Source organism: Topomyia yanbarensis, chromosome 3, assembly GCF_030247195.1.
Source record: "Topomyia yanbarensis strain Yona2022 chromosome 3, ASM3024719v1, whole genome shotgun sequence".
In the NCBI taxonomy this organism is placed as follows: Eukaryota; Metazoa; Arthropoda; class Insecta; order Diptera; family Culicidae; genus Topomyia; species Topomyia yanbarensis.
Genome location: NC_080672.1, coordinates 407,181,769 through 407,206,621, shown reverse-complemented (window position 1 = coordinate 407,206,621; position 24,853 = coordinate 407,181,769). Strand labels below are relative to the sequence as shown.

The 24,853-nt window shown below is 38.0% G+C and overlaps 1 protein-coding gene across 1 annotated transcript in view; it reads left to right on the top strand.

Annotated features, from left to right (window-relative positions):
- The first annotated feature begins 2,717 nt into the window (after positions 1-2,717).
- Positions 2,718-24,853, top strand: part of LOC131688665 (transcription factor SPT20 homolog) — a 74,606-nt gene continuing 52,470 nt past the window's right edge. Inside the window, exon 1 of the mRNA XM_058973082.1 lies at positions 2,718-3,167. Within this exon, the coding sequence (XP_058829065.1) occupies positions 3,075-3,167 (93 nt within the window). The 5' untranslated portion in view covers positions 2,718-3,074. The remainder of the gene's footprint in view (positions 3,168-24,853) is intronic.

The following is a 24,853-nucleotide window of genomic DNA, read 5'->3' as shown; positions in this document are numbered from 1 at the left end:
AAATGATATTTTCACGGAGATTTTAGCAATGGGTTTAAAAATTTCTTTCATTCGTCGACTTTCGGGTGTTTTACGAATGAAAATAAAACTTGGAATTTCCCAATAAGAAATAAATAGGTTCGATATGCCGACTACTAAACATGGTCGCCATATGCATTTCTAGTGAAGAAATGTCCCAATTTATTTTTATTTGGCTTTGTATTAGATTATCCAGAAAAGTTTCGAATTTTCAAGAACTCAATCCGCCCACCCATGAGTCGATTCTTAGTCGCACCAGGAGTATTTGCACCAAATTTGAAGCAAATCGAACAAGTCTAGCTACCGGACCAACGCACCTGAAGTTTGTATGGGATTTTCGACAATTTACATGGAGAAAACCCACCAGCTCGCATTTTCACCGCTAGGTGACACTGCATGCATCGTCTCCACTAAGTGAAAATAAGAAAAAAAAATTTACAACTTTGTAGAAGACTGCGAGTCAATTCGGCTTTGCTAAAAGGCCCTCCAAGAATCCAGCAGGGCCTACCTGGGCGGTTTGTTCGAGGATGTGAATCTGTGAGCCATCCAATCCAAGCGAGTTAACATAATGCCGAAAGACATCTATCTGGTCCGCCGAAAGCTATCAAATTTTTTTCTTTAAAAAGCTATCGAATTTTATCCTTCAATTGCTTTTATTTGTTCAGTTTTAAAATCGCTAAATTTGTAGTTGTCCCTTTGTTGTCGAAACAGCCAAACATTTTTCCTTACTATTCGTTGTTTGTTTATTAAGACGGAAAACCGGCAATTATTTAAGTGTTTATCATTTTTTATTGAGTCTAAACAACTGCAGTCAGTTTTTATCGAGAAGCAAATATTTGTGTGCTGTACAAGGCTGGTGGATGAAACAGTTTGTCTCGCTACCTGCTATCCAATTATTTTCGTTTATGATAGAAAATAGCATACACAACGAAAAACCAGATTTTAAAACATCCGACCGAAGCCAATTCGTGATTGATTGACTGGCTAATTTCACGCACCGAGTCGCAAATTTTGATAGTAATGAATTATGATTTTAGTTGGTTTCGATTATTCAATTGACTAACTGTACTGACTGTAATAATTAGTTTGCACAGCTCCGTGCTTTTAACGGGTGCCAAATGGAACTAAAATTTCCCTCATCCCACCGCCCCCTCCCAGAGAATATCTTCTTTAGAAAACAAATTAGCCAATATCAGCACTATCAAACCTTAGACCAAGAATTAAATTTGAAAATATTTTCCTTCACCGCCTATTATTTTTTTCGACAGGTCGAAATCAGCATACACATACGGGAAAACCCGATTTTAACGCCCCTTACTGAAGCTAATGCCTGATTGATGCCCGCTAATTATGTACACAAAGCTGCAAATCTTGAACAGTTTTCGTTTGAAACTCCTTCTCTTTGACGATGGAAGTAAAGTGATTTCATTTGATGGCCAACCCATTTGGAGTAGAACGCAATCTAAAACAAGTACAAAACCGGGGGTTGTATGCGAGTGATGCATCATTCGTGCTGGATGCATTACACATATCTGGATGCGGTGAAGGAGGAAAGTTGAAGGGAAAACCAAAATCTCGCTCCTTTCATGCCGGTCTCCAGTGTCCTGTCAGTCGAATCTACCATCTGCTGAGAAAGGGCTACTACGCCGAACGTATCGGTGTCGGAGCATCCGACTAGCTGGCGGCCGTAATGGAATATCTCGCCACTGAAATATTGGAGTTGACAGGAAACGCAGCCCGTGGAAACAAAAAGACCAGGGGTGGCATTCCGCATCTCGATTCGATAAAAACTCTATCGAATCGACCTTGTTTCGCATTACGGATTTCAATCCGAGCTCGAAAGTTAATTTTAGTTCGAGTTCGCTTGAAGAAGTACTAGATTATCGACAAGTGTTGGCATTATAGAAGCAAATCAATTGAACTCGAGAACGATTCGTGTCGAACATAATTGCTAGATAGTTTTATTACTGTCGACAGTCGTTCGAGATTATGATTCGGTGTATTTATTTCATGTCATTCCTTAAATAGTCGTTTTGGTTGACTAGAAGATACAAAGTTACTAAAAGGGATAAAAGAACTTCACACATACTTTGAGCTAGTTGATTTTATATCTATTTTCACTGTCAGGAACATTTTTTTGAATATATCGGTCTTATTACAATTGAACACGTATCTTTGCGAATTTAAGTTTTATGGCCCCAAATGATCCCAAACTAGATTTTAAAATCTGACAAAAAACAAATCTAACGTTTCTGAAACACCATTGCGATCGTCAAAGCCGTAGATCTCGGACTTTCAATATATCCCGATTCTTTTCCAAACAAATTTTGTACTATCAAACAGCCCATTTCTCCCGTACTGAACACGTCTGGCTCCGATACGCGCCAGCGACTGTCCCCACGTTTCGTGTAGCGACTACAGGCATGCAAACATCACGATCACGATCATACGCTGACTGCCGTGGCAAAGGTAAGCTAAAGACACAGCCTACTGTTGATTGTCTGCACCGGGCTCCGAGCGTTGCATAAAGGCAACAACTGACTGACTGCAGTAGGTAGGTACCGTGGTTGAGCGAGTATCGGAGCCCGTTCGTATGCTAATGTGAGTGTCGGCCGCAGTGATCGCGATCGACGCTCACGCGAGGAAAAAAAAGAAGGAAAGAAAAACACGCCAGTCGCTTGCTATATTGTTCAAGAGCTATTTCAAAATAATTCAAACGTTTCGCGACTGTTCACCAGTACGGACGTCCCGCCAGCAGCTAGCGATATCCCAAACTTAACCCTCGATCCTGGAGACAGTGGAAAGGTTCCCAAATTTCCTGGTTCAACATTCAGACGGTATCGTGTCATTTCCTGTGAGTGTGTTAAGGTGGATACTAGGAAGGAAATAATTTTTCCGATTGTTCGATTAGTGCGAGCTTCTGTTGCGGATACATCCGGTTGATTTTTTGTTCCTTTACTTGCGCGCGTGATTTTTTTGTACGAAAAAAAAGTGCCGCACGAAACCGGACAGTGCCGGATACAGTGATCGTTTGTGTAGACGCACTAACTGACAAGATGATGGAAAAGGAACCAGATTCGATGGCGGTCACCATGAAGCAGGATTATGCCGCTAGTGAAGTCTATAGCACTACCAGCGAGGCACCACCTGTAAGTGATAGCTTCCTTCATTGTTTGTTTTATCGACTATTTGAAGCATATTTAGAAATCATCTCTCTGACTGTTTGTCTGACAAAAAAATGTCTTGAAGTCACACGGCGAGTAGAAACCGTGGAAAGCGAAAACTAAAAGTGAAAATTCCTTCCATTTCGAATGCACCGCCACCCGTAGCTGGTTGGAGACGGTGTGTGCGACAGAGCAGGCGTGGCGGTCTCTGATGGGGCAATTGCGCGGAATAATGAAAAAAGTGCTCTCTTCCTCGGATGCAAAACGCTGTCAGCCGCGATGTTCTTCGAACCGATGAATTTTAATTGTATTGTTTTCCGATGGAATTAAGGTCGCCCGCCGAGCGAACGGTGTGTGGATGTTTGCCAGCGCTCGGCGCCTAATGATGACGATGCTGGCTAATGTTGACTACCTTGAAAACTCATCCCACCATACACCCCTCACCAAATGATTGGTATGAACTCGCTACAACTCTTCATCATGCCTGCCTGCTTCACAGAGCTTGACTCAGTTGGAAGAACCGATTCCACGGAACGAGCGAACATTTTAATATATGACTACTTAAATACTGGTCAGGTCAGGCAATGATGTTTTCTTTCCCAGCATCACATGACTGCGATTCAGTTGTTCGTGTACAATACTGGCCGAGTTCGGCTGTGTCTCTGTGTAGAAGATGTTATTGCTGCGCGGTGGGAAAGTGTTGTATGGACTGGTAGCAGGTAGCATAATTACGATAATTTCGATAATCTGCAATCGATTAAATATGGTTTTCCTTTCCTATATGCATAAAGGCGTGAAGAGTTGTTATTTTCAGTTTCTTTCTGTGGCAATTTTTGCTTTGCGGAAATTACGAATTTTTCGTTTTCACTAGAACTTGGTTTCTCGAACATTGCTGAACCTTAGAGTAATGGCACCTCGCAAAGCAAAATATGACGCAGTAAGAAAATGGATATAATAACTCTTCACACCTTTAGTGATAGAGAAGGGCAATCTATAAAATCGAATACACATTATCAAAATTGTCGTAATTGAGGAACCAGTTTACATAAATGATTATATTGAATTTGAAATTTTAAGCTTGTATTCTAATGACATCACTGAATATAATTCATGTTATTAGTATCGCATTTGTGCTTACCCCTAGTTTCGAATGACTACAGAAGTGATATTTTGTTTCTAGATATATCAAAGATAATATAAACAAAATATTCTAAATATTTTTGGTCAGACAAGCGGAAGAATACACTAAACAGGTTTGGTGTCTACTCAAAACTGGTTTGGCACTTATACACTGTTAGAAACGGATGATTTGTCGTCTTCCTTGCTAAATAATATTTACGGTTTTTATTCATAAGAGTGTGACGCTTCGTATTTATTATACTGAATCCTTGACGAGTCAATCACGTTATTCGAAAAATAAAGTATAATTGTCAATGAACCGCACGCTGAGCTCCTAATACATTCAAACTCATAGCACCCTGGATCGAATTGCTCTTCCTAGAGCACTCTATTGAGAGTGTGGCCATTAAGAAGTAGAAAAGATATGACGTATCCAAACGAGCATGAAAGTTCACGTATTTCTGTTGTGAATACGTCAAATTTCACGCTTGTTTACAAATGTCATCTGTTTTATTCTTTCTCATGGCCACACTCTAACTAGAGTGACCTTGTCTGATCTATATCTATGAGAACCAAAGCTAAGGACGCTCGAACTAGACTGTTTTAATGGCAAATCATAGATTCTTTGTGGCTTCAACAAAGTTTTCATTCAATATAATCAAACTCAAATTCATTCTGAATTTTTCAGAGTAATTTGACCAGATACTTTCGTAACTTTTAAAATTGGTCCTAATACTACGTTAGCGACGGAGCAACGTTGTCACCATATTATTTTCTCTTATAGATTTTGGTATCAGCTATTCTAGAAACACATCAAATTCAATTCTTAGCCATTACGCTTTGAAGATACAATAGCCTGTGAAAAACACTTAATAGCTTTTGATGTGAATTCGTTCAAAACGTTAGCAATGTTTATTGTGGTCTAATTTTCGTATCGATTCGTAGATTTGGTTATGACCATCACACATTAAAGATCGTATGCTCATGAACAAATTTACTATATCATTTTCATATCTTTACGATTTAGTTTATAGACCAAGTGACTCTGACCAGTTTTAATGTTGCTTTTTATTATAGAAATTTTATTCATGGAATCCGATCATGTATCGTGAACAAGCTCACAAATCGTTGCGCAATTATTATATACTACCACATGGCTTAATGACCCAATTCTATCAAACGTTCGATTAGTTTTTATGGATTGTTATTTTATCCACATTGCACAGCAGTCAGGAATTTTTAAGTTTAATTAAAACTAACTTCTTATGTCTTTAGGAAAGTTTTTGTAGTTTGTTAGCTTTTGATTAAAACAACAATTGGGATGGTTTTAATTTTACCAAAATAAAAAACTGCCTCTTAATCATTCTACATAGAGACATACTGCTTTAAGTGAAGTTGTAGAACGACAAATTTTAGAAAAGTTTGCTGAAGACATGTAAGCTCCATCTGTCATATTTTTCATCTACAAGAAATTTAAAATCAAGATTTTGGGTGTTTATTAGCGTTTTTTAGAAAAACTGTTTAATTTATATAACTTTTGCGGTATTGATTAAAAAATGCAGTCTTCAGACAATTCTAATTTCATTTTAGGACGAATTAGTATAATTTGTTTCCTGGCACCACGTATTTAACTATTATCGTTGAGAAGTTATGACCATTTTCTCGCAATTTTTTCTTCAATATTGATATCACTGATGGGGGACAAGAAAAAATAATTCTTTTCCAACTACATATAAGGTTGTAAAATTTAGCAAAAAAATGGCGAAAGCGATATTTTTTTTAAATTCACAAAATCAATTTTCGAAATCATATCTTTTTCATAATAGAAGCTCAAGTTTTTATGTGTTAGAAGAAAACGTTCATTTTCAAAAACTATAAAAATTATGTAAAGGATATGTTAATAAAAAATGAAAACAACAACAGTTATGTTGAATATTTAGTTTTTCGTAAATTGACCCTTGGTAATATGTGTAAATTACTTTCACGATGGGCAATATAAAAGATATAGTTTCGTTCTCACGCTAAAAGCTTGCACTTTAGAAGACTTTTCTCTTATTTTAAACATTAATTAGGGTGGTTCTGAATTTAATGTAATCTGAAAACTAACTTTTTAATGGTTCGATATAGCTTATAATCTTTCAGAAACTTGAAGAAAATATTTTTTTCAAAAACTTTGTCGAAGGCACTGTAGTTTTATATCTTAAACTTTTTATTTCACAAGAAATTTATCAAAATTCATGCGAGTAATTCTTAAAAAAGTGATTTTAGTTATATAACTTTTGCTGTTTAGGTAAAGTGACTTTAGAAATACTTTCACATATTTTGAAGAAGAACAGTTTGTGTTAATACACTGAACCTCTAACTTCTTTCGTTAGAAAGTTATACGCACTTTTTACTAACAATAAGCTAATTTTCGGATAAATAGTGCAAGATATAAAAATACCGTATTTCCTATTTTTTGGTGATGTATACTACAAATTTTGATATTTCATATGGCAGGAACGATATTTTATGCTAAGAGCCCTGATAGCAGGTAATAATATTTGAAAAAGTTATATTTGTGTAAAAGTTATAATAACTTTGAAACGGAAATATTTTAGTTTTTTTTGTGTCTATGAATAAATTATGCGTCCTAAAATAATATTCAAGTTGTGTAAAGGCTACTTTCGTGTGAAATAAAAACTACAAAAGTGATATAAATAAGACCGTTTTATAAGGCACCGCTTAGATTTGGATTTCTCGTGAAATGGAAAGTATGAAAGATAGAGATTACATGTCTTCAGCAAATTTCTCTAAAATATGTTGTTCTACAGCTTCATTGAAAGCAGTCCAGCTCTATCTCGAACCGTGAAAAAGTTGATCTTTAGATCTTTAAAAAAATTAGAACCACCCTGACTTCCAGTTAAACGAAAAGAAGGGCCTTGTAAAGTTTAATAACTTTCCTAAACATATTATAAGGCTAAGTTGTTTAGTTTTAGCGAAACGTTAAAATTCCTGCTAAATTTAAACTGTGCATTTTATGCTACATTGATACTTTTCAATGTAAATGCATGTGAAGAAATGAAATGAAATGTCTACCTTTTAGAGACCTAGGAAGCAATTCGTCGACTTACTTGAATTACAGAAGTACATATATTTGAATATCTTTAAAATGTTATAATGTGTAGCTCAAGAACTTAGCCTACCGGACAATTACAGGGCAATGACTCCAAAATCCTCCCGAGCATATAACTCATGTCTTTTGAAACCATCGTTTCTACATATTACTACAATATTTATGATGTGTACATTTGGCCTGCGTTAAGCCAAAGCGAACTGAGCGCCATAATTTTTTCCCGGTATTTTCAATGAAAAAAATAATTTTTCATTTATTTACCATTATCATAGAAAGTTTAAGGGTACTTATTTGCTATCGTTTACTATTTGAGTTCTCAGAAATAAATTGATGTAGGTGTTAAGAGTGCTACATTAGCTGCGATAGCGATTTTTAGGAAGGTACTTCCAAATGGCGCTTGGTCCTCTTTGGCTTAACACAGGCCATTTATACCACCAATTGTAACCAAAGGAATATTGTGAAATTACCATGATTTGAAATATAGCGCTTGGGAGATATGGTATTTTAATGTATAACAGATGTGCGTGCCTACCAGCCTGTTTCCAAGAACAAAGAAAACCGTCACTTTTAAGGCTTCCGTAGTGATCAATCGAGACGAGTTTGTCGTAAAAGCAAGAAGTGGAGCTCCGGCCAAATACAGTAGCTATTGACTTTCGGTTTATTTTACCGAGTACACACCGTTTGGCACATTTAGTGAAGGTTAAATAGACCTACGGAAGTCGCCTTTATCCAGTTCCATCATGTCAGCATACAATGCTTACTGCATCCAACAAATTGGCATAACAACCCAAAGCGCATGGCTGTGTGGTTGAATTGAAATGAAAATCCCCATGTTTATGGAGGGTGGAAAAAACGGGGTACGGCTTCATGATTCAAAACCACACTTTTGCGGTGTGGTCATTGAAAAATAATGTCACAATTAAGAAAAATGAAATCCGTTAGGGAGGATTCTTGACGAAACTGCTTTCCAGGTGTTTATAATGGTGTTTTTGTGGTGCAAATGCGGTTGAACAGATCCGTTCCTTCGTATATGATCATACAATACAAAACAATGTGATAGCTTTACATAAACCACTCTTTTCACATATTAAGTGCAAATTGATGCGTGCCAGGTCTGTGATCAGTCGGCATATTACGGAAAACCATGCTCAGAAACCGCTAAGGAAAACTCTTCAGATAACGCTAACAACGGCAGAAGCTGTATCTAATATGTACCTCGAAATCAGCAGTTAACAACAATATTGTAAAAATCGAAACTTTTTTGACTGCCGAAAATTAAGCTGACGCGTACCTTAATTTGACTGGAATGAATATTGATTCAATAGTACATGTGGGTTGAATTGAATATCGTATGATTCCATTAATTTCACCACATATCTAGCAGAATGCGTCCAAATGTCGAAAAAAGAACATGATTCAGACGCTTCCGTCAACGGAATAGAACGTCAACGGCATGTCACCGTTCCGTCAGGATAAGTTGACTATTATGATCAAGGAATTCTCTGCATCATCCACAAGTGTCGCAGGATAGAATTGGTGTTGGCAGGTAGTGAAATGAATCAGGATATATGTTGGTAGATATTGTGATTTAGCTAAGAACTCAAGCGCTTTGTCTTTTCATTTTATATCAAAGTTTTCAGAAGTGCGACCTCCGGTAGAAATACGCATTTTAAGAAAGCGTACAAAAAGTATAAAAGATATCCCATATAAATTTGAAAATTCACTGCGAAATGTTAATGACAAATTGGCATCTCCACTCTCCCTATCAGACACGTTTCCATAATTGGTTAAAACGCCAAACTGCAAACGACATGCGTATTAAATATTAAAAACACAACGACGAGGGATTTTGATCCATCGGCGGTCCAGAAGAAGCATGGATGAGAAAAGAGCAATACTGGCAAAGACCGACTACGGACCGGAGCGGTTCAAACTCGAAAGAGCGACCCAGAGTACTGCACTGGATGATTTTAATGAAAAGACCAGGAGTGCGATTTTACAAAGTTTTAGCTTCCGATGACCCTACATTTTCTCACAAAGTGAAGTTCTGGAGTGTTAAAATGTTTACCACTGTTTAGGAAAGCAAAAGTAGTACAAAGCTACCGTCAGAACTTCATGAGACCTCAAGAAGGCTTTTGGAGGTATTCGTCAATGTAGATTTGTCGGTTCCAGATTTGATAAAAAACCTGACTTATTTTGACACATCTACAGATCGCTTGCCACACAAATAACTTTTTGTGTTATTCGACAACTTCACCTTAGGTCAATTAAAAAAAATCCAAAATATTTATACGGTTTTTAAACCAAAGCTTTGGAAGTTATACCTTGGCGTTGGAGAGTGGGTATATTAATACATGCTGTTACTTAGTGTATAATTAGACTTCATCCTTTACGGCTATTGTACAACCACCAGAAGAAACCTAAAACGTTGGTACAAAATCTGGAATAGCAAAAGACTATACAAAGGTGACTATATGACTCAATATAGAATGGATAAAGGCTATGATGCAAAAACTTAAGGTCCGTCCCGGTAAAGTCTTCGGTACGGATCAATACCTTGACCTAGGAACTCCTAGCATGTTGTTAGTCGCCTCTTACGACATGGGAGCAAGTTTCCAGTGGTTCAATCATTGGCTTAAATAGTGCACACAAATTTTAGCCCGTCGACACCACACGGCTTTGTATCTGTTTGTCGTCAATTTTAAAAAGACCAACAATATCGATTATTCCAGTCTAACCTTTACACATTAGTAGCACTTTTTCACTGAAGTAAAATCAGCCTTAGTCTATTGACAATTTGACTTAGAGATCCGACTCCTTTGCATTATCCACATCCACATGATCCTAATAGCTGAATGAACCTTTCACTTCAGGGCAGATGGGTACTTTACCATCTTCATTTTGATATAATTTTCTATAAAGCTGACACAACATCTTTACTATTAACCAGTCACTTTATCATGGGGCCCATCCCTGATACTCGTTTAAAATTACTTTATTTGTCTTCTTTATTTTTCTCTTCCCGTAACCTACCGACTTCTTGCCGTACCGTATAACAGCCAAAAACTCTCATATATAACAGATAATTCAGGTTTAACCTTTCTCTTATTTGCCTACAATGCAATGACAGGGAAGTTTGCTACTGCGTGACATCCTCCGCCCCAGGGTACGGGTGTTAGACGCAGAAGTGAAAAAAGTACTGATTCAACACCGCCGCCGCTACCGAGAAAGAAAGAGAGGTCATAGTGTCGTAACGCTTCGAAAGTTGCGCCTCCATAGACGCTGCACCGCGAACCCTTGGTGTGGGAATCTACGTAGCATTTGACTCAGTGGCGTAGCCAAGGGGGGGTTTTGGGGGTTAAAACCCCCTCCAAACCAAAATATTTGAATTGAAGAAAAAAAAGTTTGATGCTGACTAGTGTATTAAATATTCAAATAATTATTTTCCAGTTTATTATCCGTTCATTACAGTGAGAACCTAATGTTTAAAACGTTATGGCGACTTTTTGTAAATTGTGAGAATGGGATCTTGTAACTAATATTTTAGTGAGGATCCTATAGTTGATAAATCACGTAAATATCAAGCAAAATAGCTCAATGAAAACGGCTACATAGAAACTAACGAAAAATGGCGTTTACGCTTGTCTCTAACAGGTCAGAATCGGTTCTTATGCGCATTTGATTTTTTGGGTTATCACTTATATAAAGTGCCACTAGCTAGGATTGGTAATAAAAAAAATGGAAAAATTTTCACGCTTTTCGCTATTTATGGTGTACATTTGGGTATCGAATAGAATGGCGCCAAGATTCCATAATTTGGAAACCATCAGCTTTTGGAGGTTTAGTATTTAGCAGCATAATTTTGTTGATTAATTTTTCCAGTTGGATGCATTACTAATTCCAATCAAATTTAGTTCGAAACTTAGTGTCTTCAGCAAAGTTTTCAAGAATATTATTGCAAATAGCTTGGTTCAAGATATGAATGCAACCCGTATTTGTGCGTTATAGGCCATATTGCACTACGAATTCCCTTACTAACGGTTATAGGCGGCAAAAAAGAATTTGAAAGAACACCTTGTAGATGACGTTTACAATCCTAGTATGCAAAAGTGACTTCAACGCCACTTTGGTCAAATTTAACTTTTTCATATTTTTAAGTTCACTACGAAAATTCACATCTTTCAGTGCAAACGACTTCAAATAAAAATAAAAAATAACCTGTTGAAATGCAAAAAGCAAAGTGGCCTATCAGGATGTTTATGTCACCGATGACGAGCTTAACATTCTGCCATAGGCAGCTATCATAGACATGCTCCAGCTGCGCATAAAATGCATCCTTTTCAGCTTCGTGAGGTCAGTACACATTAATAATGCTCTAGTCGAAGAAATGGCCTTTGATCCACACTACACACATCCTTTCGCCTGCCACTTGATCACGCGTTGGCGCATTTTGCCCAGCTCTTGTGCCGTCGCACGATCCCCGCATTTCCACACCTTCTGCTCCGTCAATCAAAGCTCTTCCAATGCTACGGTTTCGAAGTTGCGAGTTTTCAGCTCATCCTTTTCTGCTTGATTGTTAGTAAAGTGGTGTTTTTGGGCCACTCGTTGAACTTGACCTATCGTGTCTCGTAGCCCGTCACCCAACATAACTGACACCTGCGACAGGTATTTAGTTCTGTCACGGTAGGGTTATAGCGCCTATGCCCGCTTACACCACCCCATTTCGCTATTACTGCAGAACACGGTAGTACCCAGTCGATCGCGGCCTACAGATTAAATGTCATCAATAGACCCGCAAACATTTTTGAAAAAACTAAGATTTTCGTCAAAACCCCCTCCAAACCAAATTTCTGGCTACGCCACTGATTTGACTGCATTCGGTGGGGTACTGCTGCGCGGCGATGGCTCGAATTTGGTACGCGCGTGTTCATTTCTCAAGAAGACTTTTTATTCTTCTTTAATACTCTTCTCACGAGTAACGACACTCGGTTACCTAATTAATCAAGCACGAACTGAAATGCAAGCTGTTCCCCCCCAACCAATTGTTTTGTTTTTCTTCGTGTTCCTCCAGCCATGGTCGAATGGCAGTCAGCCCCACTTTTCGAGACATGCGCACGAGCTTTGCGATATTTGCGCACTTCGAGTGGCGTGAGAGCGAAGATGCTTCACCAAGCTGCCTTCAGTGTGACAATTTCGGGTAGGTTTCCAAAAACAATCATTCGCGATTAGCGTTCGTTTGGAAAGTAGCAAATCCAACGGGTTAATTTTTGGCTGGCTATTCGACGTGGAAACATCATTAAAAATTAATGATTCAGTAGTCGGATGCGGATGCAAACTCGACTGAAATCCGCCACCCTCGCAGCGTAAAAATGGTCAATGGTTTTTCACGCACTTACGTGCCACCAAACCGACGGTATTATTCAGGTTAATTTAGCTAGTTATTCCATTCATTTCGCAGAACCTCACGCAACAGCACACTTCAGCCAGTTTTGTATTCAAGCTTTATATGTAGATATACTGTTCGCCAATGTCTACCGTCAGTGGTTTTGCATGTCGCTGCTCTGGGAAACAAACAGACTTTTCGGGGCTCCACTCTTCTAGTTTGTTAATGGATACCAACCTGGTGCTGCTCTGTACATTGTTTCCGAGGTGAAAACTTATTTGTTAAAAGTTTTCCTTGAACTGCAGCTACCACATAATAGCTATTGTTTATTTATGCATCTACCTGGAAGGTTGTAACTGTTTGCTTGTGCAACTGCGAAAGTTGGTGTTGCAAAACCGGCAGACAATTCACCTAACAGGGTGCGACCAATTACCGTTTTTTATGAGAAGAAGATAAGCGGTCAATTACAAACGTGTAGAATTCTGAAACGTCGACGGTCGATCTTTCAAAAAAACGCCACTTCAAGTGTGCTATAAATAAGAACCCTTCCCCTATCTCAGTAGGGGGCATTTTTGTTGCTTTGATTCAAGTTTTTTTTTTCATTCCACTGCCGAACTGGAAGGTACCGCGGTGGTGAAGGTTCGTCACTTATAAGGCTGTTGAAATCTTTCGAATGTTCAGCATCGCTAAAGTGGCACACTGCTGGTGAAGCACCTTTTACGAGCACACGATTTTCAAGGGGGACTTTTTTTTGGTTTGGTTGGCACTGGCGCACTATAGCGAATGAGATAATGTGACGAGATGATGACTAGTTGGACGAAACTTGAGAACCATTCCGTCGCTAGTCGATGATGTTTGTAGATGAGCGATGAATGATCAATTTTCTATCAATTATCGGTTTTGTTGTCTTTTTGTTTTCAACAGAAGCAGAAATGAATTTGAGTAATGACTTCATTTATATTCAAATTGGCAGTTTTAAAACAAACAATCACTCTCTGATTTTCGATAACAAAAATATTTGGCGAAACTACCTTAAGCGGCAAAAGCGAGGTGGTTATGACGATGGATTTATGATAAACTTGACTTTCATTTCCACGCAAACTACCAATGACATCCGGAATAAGGAGAAAGATTATTAACTAACTAATATGGTGTGACATTTAACCCGAATATATTAGAACTGTCTAACGATTACTAGTACGTTCCACACCTAAAATCCACATCTGATATTTGCATCAACAATAAAATAATTCAACCTAAATCAAGTCTACGCGATCTACACTTACGGGTAAGCTACATTCCATCAATCAAAACTCTTAAGCTTGACACATCGATCCATTTTTCGAACATCAGAAGAATAGCGACACGGTACATTAGGCGCTGGTCATCGTACTGCAGCCGGAGGTTCGGGTAATTGAATGCAATCTTGAACATGGATGGATTCACCTTCTCCGGTGTGCCATCCACCGGTGAACCGTTAGTAAGCGCAGCAGCAACAGCATCAGCATCGACGAAGGCCAGTGACCCAGATTCTGTGCGGTGCGGACCCGGCGAGGTAATAAACTTATCCGTCAGCTTGGCACGGCGGCGTACTTCTCCAAGTTGGCACTCGAATAGAACGTTTTTGAAATTCAATGACTCGTTCGCTAGCGGTGAAGATCGTGGCGCGAAAACTCAGGTCAGGACGACACGCTGCAGTTGTTCTGTGTTCTGTGGGAAGATCTCCGTTCGGCACGATTCTTGACTAATGAGATGATGATCGTAGATCGATGGACACGTTTCGATTCGAAAACTGGAGACCGGCTCCGTGCACGATGGTTGCACTGCAAAGCACAAACAGTAAACGCATTACATTTCGCAGACGGCAGACCGAGCCAATTAAACTTCGTGGTATTCGGAATCGAATTCGTTTCGAGCTCTGATGAGTGTGGCTACGGACAATTGGCAGGTTCAACTGATGGTCGAGAATTGTAGCTTGCGCAACCGTGTATTACTTTGGAAGTGGATTGAAGCATCTACTTAACGATCGGTGGAATCGCTACCAAATACGGGTTTATTTGGACGTCAATATTTTGTTTGTAATGAAGCTCAATCGCCATATACGGATTTGTTCTTCTCATTAAGGCCTTCTTGGTTTTATGAATACTAACGATGTTACGACCTTTACTTCAAAATTGTTAATTGAAAAATTAGAAACCGCTTATTTTCATAATTACAACTCCAATCAAACTAATACATCCATAAATAAATAGACCGTTATTTCATTTTCGACAAACGATATTGTGCATTATTAACTACGCCAACGCAGTTAAGCATTCGATGTTTTCATGAGATTAAATTTTTGTTTTTACATAAAATTGAATAATAAATTTGTTATTTAAATGTGAAATATTCATAAATCGTTTTTCTGATGTAAATCAGTGTCCTATGATCTCAATAAATGAAGACTTTTTTTCAATAGGTCCAATCTGCAAAAGAGAGCCTCTCTTTGTTTACTTTCTCTTCCGCGAATTCCTCTGTCACCTTTCTGATTTCCCTTCAAATCTATGCATAATAAGCTAGTAAAAACTTTGGTCTTTCGAAACGTACTGATAAATGTTTTAAAAGTTTTACGGTTTCACAGTAATAAGCGAAAGAGAAAGCGAAAAAAGAGGACTCTCATTTGCAGATTGGACATAATGAAAAAAAAAGTCTTCAAATACACTAAACATACCATTCAAGCGCAAATATAACATTTATATTTTCCGAGAAATCTGCTTTATTTTCGTGATGTTTTAACGATATATAATTCTCATTGAACCTAAACTCACTTGTATACAAGGTGTACGTTCGGTACTAAAACTCTGTTGGAACCGTAGTATTTTTAACAATCGTATAATAGACAATAAAATTATGTAAAAGAACCGAAAACAAGGATAAAAATAGTACAGCAAACAAGGTAGAAACTAATAAAAAATTGGGTTTACTAATAAGCGGATTCATTTAACTGCACAACACCGCATTTAACGCTAGTTTATTATTAACTTTGCTGATATGAAGTATTTTTTACAGCAATCGGCCAAATTGGATTTTGTTATTGCTTTCAATTGAACACCGATTGCTGCTAAATCGCATATTTTCAATCGATCACATAAGTGTCGATCAATTTTTTCTTCCAATTTTTGCACTTAAACTATGTTCACACCACGAACAGACAGCAGATAGACATTGATAGGCAATTTCGGAGCGCGACTAAAATGTTGCGACTAATTGTATCTTTACGTTAGTAAATTGGGATTTCATCGTTTGCATATGTGGCAGTCGACTTATCTACACACTTCTTCAAGTTACTCAAAGCGAAAATTCTTAGCAGAAGATTTCATTTACTACGACACTATGGCCAAAAATAGATCTGATCCAGATTATATCCAGATCCAGATTTCAAAGCTGTCTGTCTTTGAGTGAGTTGAAACAAAAGAGAGTTGAAACAGTGCCCAATACTATCGTAACCATACTGTCTTTTTAACGTCGTCCAATGTTAGTCCAACGAACGTCCTTCATTGGCCGATTTTGAAACATTCTTTTCTTAGGGGGTGTTCGTCTTGGAATAAAATAAGAGAGATGATCAGAGATCATCTCGGTCATCTTTTACATACACTAAATGCAAGTACTTTCGGAATTATGCTCCGAACCACGGTGACACGATGTGTTCTTTTCCACATATCGAAATTGAATGATACTAAAATGATTATGCTCACAAATATTTATGGAATACATCACAAAATCACTTTATTTTAAATTTGAATGAATACCTGTAGATTCCATTTTTGTGCGTAACGAGTAACACCTATAACTTTAAAAGGTTAAAAGTCCCGCAACGTTTAAAAAAAATTATCGTATCTTATCAATGTTGTGCTATCTTAGCCATTTAGCACATTTGAAGAAAAATATTTTTAAAGTTAGGGATGGAGTTTTTTGAAACTTAAAAATGATAGGAACAACACAGAGGAGACAATTAATGCTGCTATCTATTCTGTATGAATCCCTTCAAATATGACGAAGATTGGTTGACTATATTGAGAGTTTTTGCTACAAATTCATTGGCAGGTTTCTGGGAACCGGCGTTTCTGAGATACTAAGCGCGGCGCACCACGAGGGTACTTGTCTATGGAAAAATCATTGTTTAATGAATTCACCGGTCCATTCTTGACGGTTTATGTATATGTGAGCGTCTGTGAATGGTTTCTTGTTTTTTTTTTGGGACGATATTATCGTACGGAAGTAAGAATGCGTCGGAAATTTTGAGAAGCGTATGGGAACGAGATTACGAAAACTGAAGAATGAAAACAAAGGTATCGGTGGGAAAGGAAAGAGAAAGTTGACGGACAAATCAATCGGCCAGCTAACAAAATTTTATGGGCTGGAGATTCGGAGAAACTCAAATTCTGTAGAACATAAACGAATTGCAATCTGGGCTTCCCTCGAACACTGCTCGTCATCGAACGAAAATCCCTAACACTCAAAGCTTTCACCCGGCGAGGACATTTGGTGCAAGTGGCGCCAGGTTGAAGTAAAGGGAACTTTAGAAACTTTCGAACATGTCAGGGTCTACAAAGGCCTATCATCTAATGATTTATTAGAAAGATGCTCAGGAGCTCACACCCAAAACATCAATGAGTCTCTGATAAGTGAAATCTGTTCCTTAGCGCCAAAACAAATGACTTATTTAGCAGTCCGTATCTTCAACCAAGGATTTTCATCAATCTTACAAGCTATGGAGGCGATGGGAATCACCTTGGGAACTGAAGCTGAAAGATGTGCTACTCGACTCGACAGTGAACGTATAACTCGTTCTGAACGCAATATGGGTGTCGCGGCAAAACAGGTCCAAATTCAACAGAGCAAAACCAAGAACATTTTCGTGATGAGGAAGATGAGCTCTTCGGACCCGGTATAGTAGATTAACTAGTAAGTTACTACTACCGAGTTATACACCGTACTTTTTTCTTTAAACACGTTTTCCCGAAAGTAGTGTTTTTAAGCGGTCAAGTAAAACTTTTCATAGAAATACTGGTCCGATCTCAATAATTTTGTCTCCAACTGTTCAGAAAATATACCGCTATTTTTGGTCGAGAGAGATTTGCAAAATGTCAATTTGTTCCATTTTTATGGCCCCTAATAGGTAAAAAATAACGTAAATATTGGAAATTTTCACAAATCGTTACATAACTTTTATAAATTATAAAATAAAACAAATCCCCCTCGTCTAAACATACCCAACGTGACTATGATTATAAAAAATATGAGTTTTCTGATTACAGATTACCCAATTTTCCTCAACTTTACTTAAGCGGGACCCATGCAGTTTCTACGTCAATGTCATCAATGAAATTTCAAGGTCGCGAGAGATTTTTATTCTCGTCTTTAAAAGTAAAATTGAAAAGTCAAAACATCTTCAAAATAAAAAAAAATGTTTCTAAATCCATTGAGTAGATGCTTTACAATTTATTCCCAAAAAGTGTTAAATTTTAGGCCTCGCGAGTAGAAGACTCCCTTAAACACTACCGAATCGAGAAAACACTATTGGGATTAAGACAAAACAAAAACGTCCTTCTGGTGTACAGCCCGCGGAATGTGACTAATGCTGATTTCACTTTACGAAGTCACGTCAGAATAGGTGCGTTTCAGTGTTTACACAGCCCAAACAAAAACGACAGCTTCGAGCGCGGTTAGTTCATAATATATTTATTATTTACCAGGAAGTTGGTTTCAGTTGAAGCTTCAAAATAAACTCTGTTTATATTCGACGAGTCGAGTCAACAGCATCCAGCCGCAACGGACTCTGCGTGTCATATCGTGCACAAAGCGAACAAATGCTTTCAATCAGAGATTTATCGAATATCAATAATCAGCAACACCACCCACCCACCACGCAATAATATATTCAACCTTATCTCGTTTCCTTCCATCGTGTCTTCTCATGTAAGAGCTTCGTGAGGATCTTTAAGAAATTCGCTCCATCGATCTTCGTTACGGAAGATCCTTACGGTAATTCGGCGAGGTGCATATTTTCTGTTTCTGATTTCAAAGAGACAGGAGATTTTGGTTTAAGCTACACGTGTAGGATCAGGACATATAAACTTGAAAATTCGACCCAAACTGAACTGGCTTAACTGTGAATGTGCAACAGGAAAATCTGAAAATTCTGAAAACAGCACATGGTTTAACGACCCACTCGATTAAAGTTAGGACTGAATTATTTCTTTTACCTCTTCCTAGGAAGATGAGCTTTAAAAATTATTATGATGATTGTTACAAAAATCATGTCAGCCGGAATACGTAAAAAAGAAAAGTTTTCTCTAATAGTGACAGCTGAGAACTTTGTTCGGCTTTAGCATCCAGCACACAGGAAAAAATCAGCAGTTCGGCCAAACTAAAACATAAACTTGAAAATATATTGTAATGCAATGTCAGGTATAAATAATCAATTATTTTAAGTTATTCAACTGATTGCTGATTGCAGAGATTTTATTTTCACCAGGACATAAAATTCGGCTTGGGACAATGCAATGTGTGATGTGAAACTAGTCATTGCCAGTTGTTCGCCTAAATAAGCGTGATTATTTCCTTCGAGTGCAATACTGGGCGCTCTTCTTCTAACAGTTGATGAGATTCTTTCATGTGAGCTTTGATCGGCTGAAAAAGTCGAATGATTCATCTTACAAATCAAGCATTGGCGTCCATGATCTAGATACCTAGTGAGAATTGACACAAATGGAATATAAGGCATTGCGTTTCAACCAGATTATTTTTCGTTGAGGTGAAATTTGGCACGCCCAGGAGGCGATAATTGAATTTTCGAGGTGAGAATAGATGCACGGAATAGAACGTTTATTACCATTTATGCTGAAAAGAGAAACATTTCTGCTAAATAAGCACTATATAGATGTTTAAGAAACAATACACTGATACTTTATTCTGAAAAAGGTTATAAATAATATAGCTTTATTTAAAAGTTGTTTTGAAAAAGAGTGCGGAGCTCTTCCTAATAGTGCCAAATAGGCTCATTACCCTATTTTGCGTCGCGTGTAATACGTCAAAGACCTGCAAGAAACTAACTCTACATCCAACAAAGTATAGAACGAAGTAGATCAGCGTATAAGGCGTTTGTTGCATAGATTTTTCGGCTAGGAAGTGTAAAAGTTGTTGCAAAAATGGAAATAAGATGCATTTTTTCAAATTTGTTATACATTCCTAGAGTGATCTGCCCATACGTTTAGCCAATAACGGTTCGTCCGCAATTTCCTCTTAAAATGAATTTTGGCAGTTGGCTTAAACTCCGTAACCATATGTCAAAAATCTTAAGTTTTCGTAAACTAGCGTAAACTCGAAGTTTGATGATTCACCAAAGTTTCGGTTAAAACCCGCACGAAAAACAAACAATCTTTAACGATGACTTCAGTCCAAGTGAAGACATCCCTGGTCTATCGCGTAACACCAGCTATAGCCAATCACGCGTGCTTTGTTATTGCAAAATTTATCACCTAAACTGGCAATGCTTCAACATCTCACGAGCGAAGTATGTGACAGCAACTGGGTTACGTGGAATAAGTAAAGCCTGAGTGTCTGTCGTCAGCCTTATGCTAGGCTGTGCCGCATATGAATGTGCTGCCGACCAGATGCACCTAACTTGGTCGGTTAGCGTGTTTCTAGAACACTCGCTGAGAAGCTTGTGCGAGCTGAGGATCGTTTTAAATGTGAACCCAGCACAAAACAGTTCTTGACAAACGATGATTCGACATTTACCAGTTGCGTGATGTTCTCGGACATTCCATTGTGGGGATTAGTTATGTGGTTGAGTAATCGTTACGGTTTTGCAGTAGATGACCTATAGATGAGTAAATGAATATTCAAATTATTTAAATATGCCTACGGATTCGTTTTTCTGTGCAGCTTCAGCGATAGAGCGTCTTGTCGTGTAAATACCGCAATCGTAGCATTGAGATCTGGGAGAGGAAACGTCGATAAATTTCCTCATCACGGGTGATTTTCTTTCTCCTCCAAAGTTTGCTTGCTTTCGTGCCATGATTGGTCAATTCGATTAGCTCGTCAGATTTATACAGAGGTATTTCGCATTGAAAACGAGATTAATTGCTTTCGCCACACTCGCTGCATGCCGTGATGGTATTCGAATGCGCTACCGCGCCACGCCAGTTGTAGCTGTCGAACAACTATCTGCTGGAGGATGTGGGTAGGAAGTTGGAAGCAATCGTACACATAGTTTCGGCTTCGATTTCCATCTGAAGCTGTTTACATCAGTTTTCAATTTGTTTTCTTGTGTGGTTTCCCACAGTCAATTACATAATTGGACTTTTTGTACCTAGGAAGATAGTTTCATAAATGTTGGGGTTCAGTACAATTAGGTAGCCAGTAATCCTATCGTATGCACTTCAGAGTACAAAACTACAAGTACAACTCCTAGCTTTAAATCGGCCCATATTCTAGCATAGCTAAATTATTCTAGCGGCTCTTTTCTTTCCCACTCAAAATGACTTTTGTTGCAAGGCAAGCTGACTAAACCAATGTGATCGCAGTTACATTTCTATGGTCATTGTACAACCTGAGTAAACATTCGAATTAAAATAAATTACAGATCACCGTCGTACTCAATTTAGCATACGTGAATAACTATTGTATCCAAGTTTGCACGCAAGGTCCGCATGTCAATTGCTGAAAGTCTGCAGGCCGATCGTAACCCCGACTAGCGGTATATTGCTATTTTGAATTGAAAAAACTGGATTTGGGTGTCAGTTATCAGTGGAAAAAAATATCATTATCAGCTTCTCACCTCTGATATTAGCATTTGTATTTGAACGAAAGAAGCTGTCAAATGCTGTGCTGGTACCAACTTATTTACATTATGAGTTATGACACAGTCTTTCTAAGGCCCCAAAGATCTATCATTTGCATCGCTTTGTTAATTTCAAGACCCTGGTAGTGTGAGGATCATATCTGACACTTATCTCACTTGGGTCCTTTGTAAGACTGAACTTATTATGCTACTTCAAATCAACCTTCAGTTGACCAATTACGAATTAAGTTGACAGTCGGTCCAATATCGTTGACCAGCGCATGATGTACATAACTATCGTATATTTCATTTCTAGGAAAACCACACATCCGCCGGCCAGAACAACCTTCACTGCTAATTTCAAAATAGTGCGCCACTCACTTTTTACGGCTGCTCTGGGCTAAATAAAGATGATGATAGCAAACATCCCGCAAAAAAACAACACGGGTTTCAACTCGTCGCTGTATCTGTTGGCGGAGGAACGACAAAGTTTCTTTCGCAATTACCATATTGGTGCTAAGAGGGTTTCTGCGTTGCATGCGGTCATCTGAGAGAAAACCTTTGTGCTCGAGCTTGCCAGTTAGCCGGCCCCGCAGCTATGCGTTACGTTAGTTAATAAAACAAAATGACTGTACGAAAAACGGAGTGCTTATTTGCTGACGCTAATTTGCCGCGAATATGTGGTCTTTTTTATAGAGTGGTAAATGCTTTATGTAACTAGTGCTTGTCATATGGCAAAATTTTCGATAGTTTTTTGTGACGAATTTCTGTGAAACTGGATACTACTGGCACAGGAAGTGAAATACGAATGTGCAACCAATTAACAGAACAAATTAAACGAAATGAATTTTTGTATTAAAGTTAGTGTACACTTCCATAATAAAACCTAACCAGGGAAACTTTCTGACCCTGGTCTGTCGGTTCCGAGGATGAGGTGCTGGTCTATTAAGCCACCACTTGAAGTATGTTTGAGCCCCAGCCACGCATAATTCTCAGTTTCGTTAGCCTAACCGGAACATAGGCCTTTTCTATAGTTACAATACCGCCTATGATCGCAAATCAGTCCCATAAAGATAGGAAATCCCATAGAAAAAGTGACAAACTGGCTGTATTTAACGTTAATTTTTTTCGCATCTGTAAGTCTCGTCCGATCTATAGACAATAGGCTCACACAGTACAGGACTTATTAATAAATCATCCCACACAAAATTTTTCCAAAGCTAACCTCCCCTTCTCTCTATGACACAAATTGTCAAAAATCTCTTTTTCGCCCCTTCTTTAAAGGATGCCCCACATCAAATTGCATAACAGAAAAAAACGCTGCTGAAAATTACCTAGTAGACCGATTATTTTCAAACTTTCAGGCAATAAAATAGAGCCCATTAGTAACCTTTTGTCATATTAATTCCATTCAACTTCAATACTACAACCGTACGCTCTCACCTTATGCTTAACTCGCAGCTAACATAAGATAAGGAAACCCACTTTTCCTTTATGTCTTACTCAGATTTGACCTCGTTAGCCTCGTACCACTTCAGGACAACATTTGAATAGTGGCACGCAACTAGATCCGACCAGAAGATCGTAGGGCCCTCGTGTATTTTAAAGGAGGAAGCAGACACTTCTATAGACACTCCTTGAGGGAGATCTCCCCGTTTACAGTCCCGGTAGTCACTCTGTTTACAACATGAGCGGATCGCTTGCCAAATCATGTATTTATTGGTAAACTGAAAATTTTAGCTTCCTTACTTCCTTCCTTTCAATGCTCCGAGTTTGGTAGTAGTGTCTAATCACACGTCTCACCGTTGACTGCATAATCCCGAGTTGTTTTCCGATGTCCCGATGAAAGAGTTGAGGATTTTCTAAGCGCTTACGAGAAATCAATTCGCGACATCGCTTTTCGGGTGACGCCATTTTTTCCAATTTTCAAAAAACTGTCAGCGATAAAAATACAGTATAAACAATACACTCTAAACTACTTCTGCCCAAATTTTCAAGAGATAATACCCAATGGGTTATTTTCTACAGCGTTTTTAGTACGACTATTTTTTTTAAAAATTTCACGTTTCAGCTTACTTCTCCTCACTCTATGTCATTAAATGTTACAATGTGTCGTACCCGCTCTTCCAGTCTCCTAAAAGTGTGACGTAATTTAAGAATATGTCTTAAATTGTAAATTTCTTCTTACTGAATTGTACACGCAGAACTTTACCCGCTCTTCCAGTCTCCTAATAGTGTGACGTAATTTAAGGATATGTCTTAAATTGTAAATTTCTTCTTACTAAATTGTACATGCAGAACTTTATTTGTTGATCGATAGCATACTTTTCTCTAAGGAGGAGAGGACAATCGCGTAGCTAATTTGATTCAATCTTAACCTCAATATTGAACAAGCTTCCGATTGGTCATTTAGCCAGTCAAGGGCGTTCATAATATTTGCAAACGGGATGAAAAACAGTGCTGCTGAATCTATTGTGTCTATTTTTAATAAACATCAACATTCAAACATATTGAATAAAAGTCCAGAATGACGATATAGCTATGTTTATCGTTAAAAGAGACAAGCATAAAAATAAAATTTATTTAATAAATGCTGTTAGTATTATGAATTCTTGGTAAAGGTGCTATCTTTGTACAATTATGAAAACCATGCAAAAGAAATCTGGCAACGATGAAATCTTTAGATTTACGGCATGGTCTAGTACAAAAAAATTAGAAGCCTGTTGTCTCTTCTCTTCGGTTGCAACATGCATGCTTTCTTGTTTGCCCCTCAATTCTTTGCATAGTGAGCTAGTTACATGAATATTTTTTCGAAATAAATTGAAAATTGCATGTAATAGTTTAAATTGGTGCTGTAATAATAGAAAGAGAAAGTAAACAAATAGATTCGCCCATTTTTCAAAGAAACGAATGAAAAAAGGTTTCATTTAGTAAAATGTCCAGTCCATAGTAGAAATGAAAAGGTGGTAGCATTTGTCGTTTTTGAATGTGATGAAAGTATAAGTATAAGAGTATACTGACAACACGTGCGAAACTTCAACAACTTCAAGAAAATGTGGCTTAAAGCTGCTCGAAAAGTGTTCACGAATGTCATGGAGGGCATCACAAGAAAAGTTCGAGTTTTTTCAGAAAGAAAATATAAATGACTTATGGGATTTTTGATTGATTGACACCGGTGTAGTGGAGTGCACTGGTTCTGCATCATTTTTGCACTTTCCAGCAGA